Genomic DNA, 12,621 nt, shown 5'->3' on the forward strand with positions numbered 1-12,621 from the left:
GGGAATGGTCAAGAAGGGATAAGAGATAGACGAAACAACAAAAATATAAAAAGAATGAGAGATAAACACAGGGGGGAAAAATTGAGCCAAAAATTCAGATAGCGAAAATGTGAAAATGTGTATAGTGCAGCATTTAACAAATGCAAGAATGTAGATTCATAAGAACATGAATGAAGCTAGGAGTTCAGGTCTGCTGTTGGAAAATACACCTAATTTACTGTTACAAAAATATTGACAAAGTGTTAGTTTAAAAATATTTTCACACAAGCAAAAAAGTAAAAAAAAAAAAAAAAAAAAAAAGGCTCCCTTCAGGTACAAAGCAAAAATGGCTAAATTGAGTATTTAATTCTAGATGGGACACAAAAGATTCAGGGTGTTGCTTTTGTCAACAGATGAGAGGCAAGCTTGTTGTCCTAACTAAATTATGTTCTGGAGAAGTTTGAATAAGCAAGTCCATGATTTATTGAGCCTCCTGAAATTCAGGTTTCGGACAGTGTTCTTTGTGTTAGTAAAGAATAATCGCTGCTGATTGTAGAATGGGAAGAATAGAGTCACACAAAATAGAGGTTGGGAGGAAGGGTGAAAATGGGAGAACTCTGATAAATACCATTCCCCTCTTAGTAAAATTGTATTTTGTTGTTGAAATCATTTTATTCTGTACAATGATACGTCAATCATTACTGAAGTTTAAAGTAGATATAACATAACAGAAATATTGAAACAGTTGAAATGCTGTGAATGCTTTTACTTGAATGTTGAAGTAGATTGTGAAAAAATTGCTGCCCAGTTCCATCTTTAGTTTTTTAAATGGAATACAGGAACTTGTGACCAATCACTTAGTGATTAAAATTACAAACAGATGTCTCCCTGGGTATAGTTATGACCTGGATTTTAAATTTTGACAGTTGGGGGGGGGAGGGAGAAAGAGGAGAGACTGCAGTCATGTGACCACTTTGGACCCTGGGCAACTGGCCACATTTATGCCTGTTAGCAGCGTCCCAGTCACATGACTGTGTTTTACAATTGATTTGCTGAAAACTAGCATGAATCTCCAGTTTTTGGCAAAACCACAACTATAGTGAACCATTGATTTGTTTAACAACCATGGGGATTCACTTAATGACCACTGTTAAAAATATTGTAAAAATTGATTGATCATGTGAGTGACCCAATTTGTGATTGTTACAACTTGTAACTATGATGGCAGGAACCATTATGTAACCCAAGGACTACCTGTATGTCTGTGATTGATTTAAGGAAACTTGCAAACTGTTTATCAAAGCGATATAATCTTACGAGGGTGAAGGTTTGTTCTCTGAGCTTGAGGGGTTGGTTTCCAAATGTTTTGTTACCATACTAGGTAACATCTTCAGCCAAGTTTAGGGAATGTCAGTGTCAGTGTTCTTCTGTTGATAAGGGCTTTATGTGGTCAGTAGGTCTTGTGATGGGTCAGGTGTGGGTGTATCAAGTGAGGGTCTTGTAAAACACACCCACACCTAACTCACCACAAGACCCATCATAAGAAGATGTTAACTAGCTTGGTAATGAAATGTTTGGAAATCAACCCACAACCTTGGAGAATGAACCTGCACCCTCATCCTACATCCAAGCTACAGATATTTGTCACTATTGCAAATATAATCTTCTATTACTGGGACTCAATCTACAGACATGTATAAATCTGCAGGTTTACTCTCTCTAGATGCTGGAGCATCACTTGCTGACCGAGAAGCTAGCTTGGAGTTAATAAAATTGGATATATCCCGCACATTTCCATCCCTTTATATTTTTCAGAAGGTAACATTTATTGATTGTGCTTTGAGATTAGACTGCTTTTAAAATAATGTTTGCTAAAAGCAAGAATTCTGTCCTTGGAAGACTTTTCTGTTATGGTTTAATGCAGTCGATAAGTTCCATCTCCATTAAGATGGGCTTAACAAGATAAAGATAGTTATAAAATCTGTACAATTTGCATATATTATAAACTCTCTTGCAAGCTAAAGTATGGCAGAAAGGTTGACGTTTGGATTTCTGTAGAATTGCAGCTGTTGTGTGTTGAGCTTTTTAAAAGCCTATACAACAAAAAGAACAACGTAAGCAAATTACAAATTGTTTGGGAACACAACATCTGTGTTGTATTCTTCAATCAAAATACACTTCAGGGGGATTTACATTTTCATTTTCAAAATTGTGTGAAGGAAAGAATTCAACCCCAGTGCGCACATGTTATAAAACCATTTTTAAAAGCATATTTCTCTTTTGTTTGTACATAATGTAGTGTTCTAGTACTGTTATTATGTCTCTCAAAATGTAGATACTACATACAGTTCCATCTCTTTATTACAGAGTAATAGATAAAATAGTAGGTTCCTCTGATTAATGTCTCCTTGTGAAATTGAAGCTGCTCAATGTTTTACAGTAGTGTTCCCCAACCTTGAAAACATTAAGTGTGTGGACTTCAGCTCAACACAATCCTTAGCAATGGTTGTTTTGTAATTGAAGTCCACACACCTTAAAGTGTGTCCTGCAACTAGTCTGGGAACAAGGCTGGCATATTTTGCTTAGGCAGAAGGTAGTTTTGAGCCTCAGTATTTCCCTTCATGTTCAGTCAACCTGCACTTGGAAACAAACATTTATCAATATGAAAGCTCATTTCCCCTCCCTGTTTAGATTACAGAATGCTAAAACATAACCTTTGGATTTGAAGCCTTCTTTATTTCATTGTTACTAAAATGTACCACATGACTGCATCACCCTTATTAAATTGCAGATTATTTCAATCATGTTTATTGCTTGTAATCATCATTGCCTTGTCCCTAAAATAGGTATGTCAGAAAAGAATGGACATATTAGATTTCCTCTTTTTAATAAAGCTGCTTTTTAAATGCAATAGCCTTCCAATGAAAATTATAATGATAAGAGAACAGATTATTGAATGTATTATCCCAGACCACTAGTTCTAATGACCTCATGTAATTCATAGTATTGATTACAATTGTAATCAATTGTACCTGGAGGCTACTAGGATTGAGCAGGTGGATAAATTCCCTGAATTAATGGGTAAATTAGCTCCATAGGGAATAAATTTTGTTACCACACAAAAGAATCCTTCTTCACATAGATGCTAATCACCAAGCTTCTGAACAATAGCTTTTTCAGACACGCCTTACCTATAATCAATTGCTCTGGTTAGCATCCTGATTACCACATTTATATTAATTGAAATTTTTGGACATTTTCGTGTAGAATATATTGTATTCATGGATCTGCCTAGGCAGGAATACAAGTTTTAGAAAATGGAGTGTCCTATCACAAAAGTGGACTATAAAACATTCCTATGTTTGTTCAGGTTGAAGCTAGTATGTTTTTTTCTTGAAAAATAACAGCTATTCAAGATCATTAATTCATATGCATAAGAATGGGTAGTCAGGTCTTATAAAGGGGAGCTTTTCGAAGTGATTTTAATGACATAAGTGCTGTGTGACAAAAAGTTGGTATTAAAAGTCACATAATATGTACAAATTTTAATTTATATTCTATCTATGCAGATTTTTTTCTGGATTTAAAATTACCTTTATCATATGTCTCCATTTTTAAATTTTAGTTTTTAACCTTTACTTTTTTGATCTACTGTTTCCATTTTAGGGTGGCCCTTATCATGACCTCTTGCACAGTGTCTTGGGAGCATATACATGTTACAGACCTGATGTAGGATACGTAAGTATTCATATAGTGTTGTCAATCTTTCAACAACAATGACAATAATAAAGAAGAATTGGAAAAGAAAGCAAAAGTAGTATCTATAATAATCAGTGTTCTTGATGCAATCCCAACATATCTGGAGCACAACTTGAATACCATGGCCATTGACAAAAATCACCCATCAGTCAGTTGCCAAAGGCAGGTTTACTTGGAACAGCTTACATCCTGTGACTATACTTTTAATGCCATCGAACAACATGTTCCTATCCCAAATCCCTGGGAAGGATTTGATAGGTGGATGAAAATGCCAAAACCGATCTAAACATTTGGCTAACTGTGCGACCAACTATAATAATGATAATAAGTTATTAAATTTGTATGCCTTCCAACTCTCAACAGCCCTGGGTTGTTTACAATAAAATCAAAGCTTTCTTAATTTATTATGTTAATATATTTGATTATTGATATGATTATAAATGTATGCTTTATAAAGTGAGTCAATTACCACAAACTTAGCCTTTTGACCCCAAAAGGGAAAAAGTGTTGTCCCACACTTAGTTTCCATAGTTTAAACTCAATTCCATTGCAATCTAGGGAATTTTGGGAGCTGAAGTCCACTCCCCTTAAAGTTGCTGAATTTGAGAAACTGGTGCAACTGTTCTACTGCAAGATATTTCATATCAAAAGGTGAACTTCCTAATGCTGTAACTCCTTATATATTTGCTAGGAATATAGAACAGATATCCCTAGCAAAAATAAATATCTCGAGATATCCAGAGATATCCTAGATATATTTAAAGATACTTCTCGGTAAACATGCACAGGATTGCATTAGTTTAGGGTGACACTTTCTCTAGACAAATGGAAAGTAGAAAGAAATTGCTGAGAATCATTGCATGTGTAGAATGTGTATTCATTCACCCACATATATTTTCTTTCCATTCTTCTATACTTGCTTAGAAACATTTGCAAATTTTAGCTATCTAAAGTAAAATATTGAGCATCTTTACCTCATAATGGACATTTTTTTCTATATCCATAATCACTGTTATTTTTAGACTTAATTATAATTCATCAAGTAAATTAATGGGAAAAAATAGCAAATCTGGTTCAGAATAAGGTGCCAGCTTATTTTCATAATTTGGTAATATCCTAGTTTTCAAAAATACTGTAGCATAAAAATGAGTCTTTTACTTAGTACACTCAAAACCTGTTTGTGTTTTAAAGGTCCAGGGAATGTCTTTCATTGCTGCGGTTCTCATACTTAATCTGGACGAGGCAGATGCTTTTATTGCCTTTGCAAACCTTTTGAACAAGCCATGCCAGCTAGCCTTTTTTCGTGTGGATCATAGCATGGTATGTGACCATATTAATACTTTATTTTCTTCTTACTGCCAATGTACATGTGGCAATAGCAATAGCACTTAAACTTATATATTGCTTCACAGTGCTTTACAGCCCTCTCTGAGCTCTTTACAGAGTCAGCCTATTGCCCCCAACAATCCGGGTCCTCATTTTATTGACCTCAGAAAGATGGAAATCTGAGTCAACCTTGAGCCGGTGAGACTCGAATTGCTGAACTGCAGGCAGTTGACAGTCAGCAGAATTAGCCTGCAATACTGCATTCTAACCATTGCGCCACCACGGCTCATGTAGATCAGGGGTTTTCAAACTTGGCCCTTTTATGACTTGTGGCTGGGAGTTGAAGTCCACAAGTCATAAAAGGGCCAAGTTTGAAGACCCCTGATGTACATGTTTCTATTGAAGTCAGTGGTATTCCTAGTCTTCTAAACCTCCAAGCTTTGTATACATCCTTATAGCTCACAGGTATTTGCACCTAAGGAACTGTACTAGCAGCAAATACATCAGTAGAATATGTTGTCCCTTTGCAGAATTGTTGTATTTTTCAGTATTTACACATTCTATTTTCAGTTCCTCCAGTTTTCTGTGATGTAATAGTAATCCCTGCAGTCTTTTGCTTTTTGGACAAAGAGACAGCAAGAAGAAAATAATACTCTGATTACTTACGCCTAGCAACACATGTCTTAGATACATCAGGGTTGGATTACTGTAAAATAAAAGTCCTCATTGGGTTACCTTTCAAAAACCTCTTCAGAAGCTGCAGTTCTTTGAGAATGTTGCTGCCAGGAAAATATGGGGCATATTCTTGCATTGTTGCACTAGCTGCCAATATGTTTGGTCCAGAATATTTAGTATTTCCTTCTATACCAGAAGCGGGAGGACTTGTGCCTTTCCAGTTGTTACTGATTTATATTTATGCTGGTGGGAATTCTGGGAGATGAAGTCGACACATCATAAAGTTGCCAAGGTTAAGATACACTGTCTTAGAACCTTTTCTGTCTACCTACCATATAGAGTGGAAATGGTGACACAATTGGAGCATTTTTGGTGTTTGCACCAGTATAGTGTGACATTGCATCTGGTGGCCTGGCCTTTGGTTATGTTTTGCCCTTAGCGAAGATAGTGTTGTTTCAATAGGTTTCATTTGATCTGTTGTGCTAAAGATAATTGTTGTGTGTTTTTATAATTTTACTGTATTTTAATGTAGTTCATGTTATACTGAGTTTAAATTATTTTAAGGATATGCACTTTTATGCAACCACATTATTGTACATTTTTATTGTTATTTTTTCCTCCCTAAAATATTTCAGTTTGTTTTTTAATTAAACTGTACACCTAATATGTGAGATTAAAGATGTAAAAAATTCTGAAGTGATTTATTTTGGTCTGATTTTTTTACAGCTCAAAAACTCGCAATTTTAATGGCCGTGTAGACTTTCTATATCTATATCCACTGTATCTATGAGCAGTGCTTGCTATTATCTGTATCAGTGTTTCTCAACCTTGCCAACTTTAAGATGTGGACTTCAACTTCCAGAATTCCCCAGAGAACAATTTTAAAGTTGCTAAGATTGAGAAACACTAGTCTACATTGCAAGGGTAATGGAAAGCTGGAATCATTAACCCTGAGTGTTTGAATATCAGCTAAATTATTTCTCAACTGCAGAATCTGTTGTACGGTAACCAAAATGTCACTTTAAATAAGGTATACCATTTAAATAAGGCATACTTTGTTCTGTAAACTGATATATAATTCTGCAGAAGTTTCAAAATTTGTGACATTTGGTATGATTTCCTGAATTATATATTTTTCTCCCTTACAGATGCTGAAGTACTTTGCAGCATTTGAAGTATTTTTTGAGGAAAACCTGCCTAAACTGTTTCATCATTTTAAATCCTATAATCTTACCCCCGACATATACTTGATAGATTGGTACGTTGGAAACTTAATGGTCACATCATACCCCAGTGATAAACTTTCAGGTGAAGTTAAATATAAGCCAAATTTTAACAGGCATTCTAGGATTCCTTGTGATTGTTTAAGGGTATCTGGTTAGGAGAACAGAAGTGACTGTAACATGTATGCGTAAAGCACAGAGGAATAAACAAGAGAATGGGATTTAATAGTAGATGATTTATAGAAGATTATCCCATGATTTTAACCTTTAATTCCTTATTAGAACAAAAATAGTTTTCTCCCTGGCCAAATAAAGTTGGTAAATATGAGAGAAGGAGAATAAACAATGGCATTTCACCTAACTAGCTTCAGAGCTAAATTTTGCCACTTAAAAAACATTCCCGGATTGAACACCTCAGAGAAAAATCTGCTTCTTTAATATTATGTGTTCACATTCTGCTGTCTCCATGAACTACTACTGTGGCATCAAATGCAGCAGGCAGGTTTTTTAAATGCAGTACTGAAATCTAGTCAATGGATACAGTGGTTTTTTATCTAAATATAACTACACATCCACTTATAAAATTGGCTTTTCTTTTTGGAGTCTTAGGGTCAGTATTGACTTTAAGCAACTGAACAAGTCCCTGCAGTTTTCTTGGCAAGATTTCAGAAGTAGTCTTCTTCCTCCTAGAGACTGACCCACAGTCACTCAGTTGGCTTTGTGCTGACGGCAGGACTAGAACAAACTATCTCCTGGTTTCTAGCCTGGTGTCTTAACTGCTACACCAAACTGGCTTTCTAATCTTCATATTACAGCTCTTCACTTGGAATGTTGGAGATACACTTGGAAGTGGAGAGATAGTTGTTGCAAATGAAATGTCTACTGGTGCTTCGTTCCTTAACCCAAGGCATGATTGCTTATCTAGATTAAATAATCACTGGTCGTACTAGAGCAGGGGTCTTCAAACTTGGCCCTTTTATGACTTGTGGACTTCAACTTCCAGAATTCCTCAGCCAGCGTGCCTGGCTGAGGAATTCTGGGAGTTGAAGTCTATAAGTCATAAAAGGACCAAGTTTGAAGACTCCTATACTAGAGGAATTAGAAGATGTGGTGTTTTGTCCTTATGTGCCTGATTCTTTTTAATTTCAAAATGCAGGATCTTCACCCTATACAGCAAGTCACTACCCCTTGATTTGGCCTGTCGAGTTTGGGATGTCTTTTGTAGAGATGGAGAAGAATTTTTGTTCAGAACTGGGTTAGGAATCCTTAGGTTATATGAAGATATTCTCCTGCAGATGGACTTTATTCATATAGCACAGTTTCTAACAAAGCTACCAGAAGATATCACGTCAGAGAAGCTCTTCTCATGCATTACATCTATTCAGATGCAGAATAGTAACAAGAAATGGGCTCAGGTAAGTACTAACTATATGTGGATGTTTAATTTTATCAGAAAGGAACTCTCAGTTTAAAAGAGAAGTGCAACCACAAGCAGAGTTAAAGATTAACCTTGTCCAGGAAAATAAGGCTTTACCTGTTGCTGAATGAAGGTGGTTACCTTAGGACAGTGATGGCGAACCTATGGCATGGGTGCCAGAGGTGGCACTCGGAGCCCTCTATGCGGGCACTCGTGCCGTCGCCCCAGTCCTAGGCCTTCATCTGGTTTTATAAAACCTTTTCGCTTTAGGCCTCCGCTGCCGTGTACCCAAAAAAAAAAGGTTCAATCAATCAGTCAATTTCAACTTCTCGTGGGGAAAAAAAAAGATCTTGCAAAATTGAAATTGATTGATTGAACTTTTTAGTCCCACCCACTGCTGTTACCACCGCAGCCACGCCCACCCAATGGGCCACACCCACCCGGCACCCGACGCTGCATAAGTGGGTTTTGGGTTGCAGTTAGGGCACTCGGTCTCTAAAAGGTTCGCCATCACTGCCTTAGGAATAGCATTCCTGCAGTGGACGCCACCACTATCAAAGCCTTGACCTCTCTAGCCACCTGCCGCATACAGGTAGTCTTGATGTAACAACTACAGCTTGGACCAGAATTTCTGTTGCTAAGCAGGGCAATTGTTAAGTGAGTCACGGCCAATTTTATGACTTTGTTTGCCATGGTTAAGTGAACCATGCAGTCATTAAGAGAATCCAGCTTCTCCCCTTGACTTCGCTTGTCAGGAGCCAATTGGGAAGGTCACACATGGTGATAACCTTGGCTTGCTGCAATCATTGTAAATACATACCAGTTTCCAGGTGCTCAAATTTTGATCACTTGTCTGTGGGAATGGTGTAGTGGTTGGAAGTGTGAGAACTGGTTGTAAGTAACTTTTTTTCAGTGCCATTGTAACTTTGAAGAGTTGCTAAATAACTGTTTGTAAGTCAAGGACAATCTGTACTAGATTGCAGGGATATCTGAAAAAGCATTTATTGAAAATATTGCCTATAGATAAGGAGAATTATTGAAACCATGAAGAACTTTGTTGATTAAAATCTGCACTTCGAGTTCAATTGCTATAGTTGAGGCAACAAGATTGTATATAGTCCCAGTTAATGTAACAGCTGTATTTTGGAAAACATTTTCTATATGTCACGTCACCTTAATTGGTGAAAGTAGGCTTTCGTTGTCCATATGTTATTCCATTCCGTAGAAAGAAGTGTGTAAGAGATTACTTGTGTCTTGGGTGATACAATGAACACTCACAGGCTGTGTACTTAAGGTAGGGGAACTGCAGTCCCAGATGAGAAGTGCCAATGAACCATCCCCCAATAGCCATTTGTGTAGATTGAGTTGATTGTTTCTATTGTTGGTTGATCTCTCATTTACAGAACCAGATGTAAAAACGATAGGAAAATTATCTCAAAATAGAGATAAAGAAATAAGTATCCATTCTCTACATCTCTGCTCTTAAGAGATTTTCTAACTAAATTTCAGAAATGTAACAAAGTACATGGTTGCATTTTTCTAAAGATATGCTATGATTGTGACAGTTCAGGGTACTGCTGATTATAAAGCTTCCTATAAGATTTAAGGAGTATACCCTAATATAAGCATAACCATACTGAATTTAATTGAAATTCTAATTTGAATATATTAGAGTTGGTTATGCTTATATTAGGGTATTATACCGTCCTTATATTACTGTAACTGTTGAAATCAGTGGGATTTGGGTCTTAAGTTACTCATGATAAACTGAATCGTAACTGACTTCATGTCTTACTGATTTCAATGACTTTAGTTCAATGACAAGTCTGAAACTTGTATATTTACAGTAACTATTGTATTGTGCATGTTTCTGCTAGAATTCAAGTGCTAAAATGTACCATTTTCACAGTGAGATGTTGACATGACTTTTGCCTGACAGCAAGAAGACTAAAAAGAATATGCCAAATGTTATTATGCTATAAATAATCTATATAGCATGTATATTTGCTAAGTTTTGCAAACTTTAGTTGTAAGATTTTTAAACTGTGGTGTGTGAGTTCCTTGATCTATGACGTAAAAGCTATTTGGCTCTCCACTTATAATGAATGATTATAGAACTGATATTGAACTATTGAAAAATAGAGGTAGGGGAATGATGGAAAGTAAATGGTTATGATCTTGATAGATGAGAAAACCTGCAAAAATGGCTAGTATTTATAAATGTTAAAAAGAGTTAAGCTGTGCCCATTTTTAAGTTTTATTTTAAAACTGGTTTTCAGGTGTTTGCCTCATTAATGAAGGATAGCAAAGAAGGAGACAGGAACCATAGTCCAGCACTAAAAAGTTAACTTCCAAGTTCAATTGGAAAAAACCACTTGGTTGTGAAAGAATTCTTCTAAACATCTTCTCAGTGAAAACCACTAAAAACGGCTTCAGAGACTGAAGAAGAAACAGTATTGACTGAACGCAGTGGTGGAATTTGACGGTCCTTATCCTGCTGCCAGTATTAAAGACCTCTTTTGTGGGAAGATACCTTTTCACAGGAAGCAGAACAATAAAGTATGAAACTGAGAAAGTGGCTATCGCATATTTAATATTTAAAGTTGAATGCAATAACATTTGTAATAACTTTTGTTGGTACTTAAAATTTTGAGGGATACCTTTTTTATAATTACCACAAAGGCACTTTTGGGGGCAGGGCTGGTGTTTTAAAGTAAGGCCCCAGAAACTGCTACCTGAACCAAATGTTTTGGTACAAATACCTCCAAAATTACAGATGAAGTCCTTAGGACCAAATCAGGTTTTGTTTTGGTGTACATGCTTGCCCAGGAACAGGAGGCTTTTACGCACGTCTTACAAAACTCCTTTTAAACTGCAGTTTCGCTTTCCAACTAAGTGAACGCATGTAAGCGAATACGGAGGAAACTGCATGCAATTTTGCATATGGAGCCATTGGCAAATAAGTCTTTTGGCTGAAAGGTGGCAGTAACTGTGGGCTTATGTAAGCAGCCAAGGGGGTGTTCAGCGTTTTACATTTTGAAGTACTTTGCTTACAGGAAAATTGGTTTCTAATCCATAAAAAATCATATGAATTTTTTTTAATCAAAGTGACTTATACTTGATAAACACTAGTATAATTAATAAGCTAGTGATAACCCTTTTGCACATTTTACGCAATGTTAATGTTGAAAGTTTTGAGTCCCTGTATATTAAAAGTGTTTTTCTCATTTAAATTTAAAGTTGATTACTGCAGTGTGTACAATAATGAGTACCCAAAACGCATCTTGTTAGTCCATACCCTCTCTTTTAATGTCAGCATCGATACTGTAAAGACAACATGCGGAAGGTCGAACTTCCTTCACACTCCAAAACGTTTTAAAATGGCTTTTGAACTGAGGGGAATGGGAAAGGATACCTCTTAATTTCTCCGAGCAGCTAATGCTTGTTCTTTCTAAGTCCGTTTTGATAGTATTAATGTAAATAAAATTGCCTTTCTTTTTTTCTTTGTACCGGTCCCTGTATGTGCAAATAAAGTCAAATTTATCATTGCATTTAAAAAAATAATAAGTGAGACTGCTTCAGTTGTCAAGTGTTGCAGAGCCTATTTTAAAGATTTGGTTACAGTATATTGTAATATTTATGTTGCTATCAGATGTAAACCACACTTCAATATTACTTATTACAACATTCAAGTTGAAGTTCAGATGTCTGCTTTTTTTTTTCTTATGTATTTACTTGCTTCCGGTATATGTCCTTTACTTGGGTTCTCTTGTACAGTTTTCTTACTTTTCAAGTACAGTATACACATGTATATAAATTGTAAATAGAAGGAATTTAGCCTTCATTCAAAACTACTAGTAACAATTCCTGTGTAAATAAACTTGTAAGCAGAATGAATACTGTCTTCATATCAGTTTGTTCAGCCTTCACGTGTAAAGGAAAATCTTGTGTAGCTTCCCCAATGATCTGCTTCAGTAGTCCAGATATGAGCGCTAAGGTCTTTTTTTCAAAGTTAGGCTTTTAATGAAAGATTATGGTTTGTATCTTCTCAAAGAATCACCACTGACTTTCACACCTATGTATTCAAAGGGCTGGGGATCCTGTGACTCCGTACAAGTTGCTGAACTACAGCTACTGGCCATACTGGTTGAGGCAGTGCGAGTTGTGATTCAGCAGCATCTTCACATACAATCCCCTTTCCTTTGTAAATGAAACAGAGCTAGAATAGAAGAATTCAGAATA

General features: G+C 36.1%; 1 protein-coding gene across 2 annotated transcripts in view; it reads left to right on the plus strand.

Annotated features, from left to right (window-relative positions):
• TBC1D12 (TBC1 domain family member 12) overlaps positions 1–12,276 on the plus strand; it is a 61,999-nt gene extending 49,723 nt beyond the window's left edge. For both annotated transcript variants that reach the window (XM_039335994.1, XM_039335995.1), the window contains 6 exons: positions 1,703–1,797; positions 3,646–3,717; positions 4,930–5,058; positions 6,888–6,997; positions 8,119–8,377; positions 10,659–12,276. In XM_039335994.1, coding sequence (XP_039191928.1) covers positions 1,703–1,797; positions 3,646–3,717; positions 4,930–5,058; positions 6,888–6,997; positions 8,119–8,377; positions 10,659–10,727 — 734 coding nt within the window. In that variant the 3' untranslated portion in view covers positions 10,728–12,276. The remainder of the gene's footprint in view (positions 1–1,702; positions 1,798–3,645; positions 3,718–4,929; positions 5,059–6,887; positions 6,998–8,118; positions 8,378–10,658) is intronic.
• The last annotated feature ends 345 nt before the right edge of the window (positions 12,277–12,621 follow it).

This window comes from Crotalus tigris, unplaced genomic scaffold, assembly GCF_016545835.1.
Source record: "Crotalus tigris isolate CLP2741 ecotype Arizona unplaced genomic scaffold, ASM1654583v1 scf7180000017663.5292952, whole genome shotgun sequence".
NCBI classification, from domain to species: domain Eukaryota; kingdom Metazoa; phylum Chordata; class Lepidosauria; order Squamata; family Viperidae; genus Crotalus; species Crotalus tigris.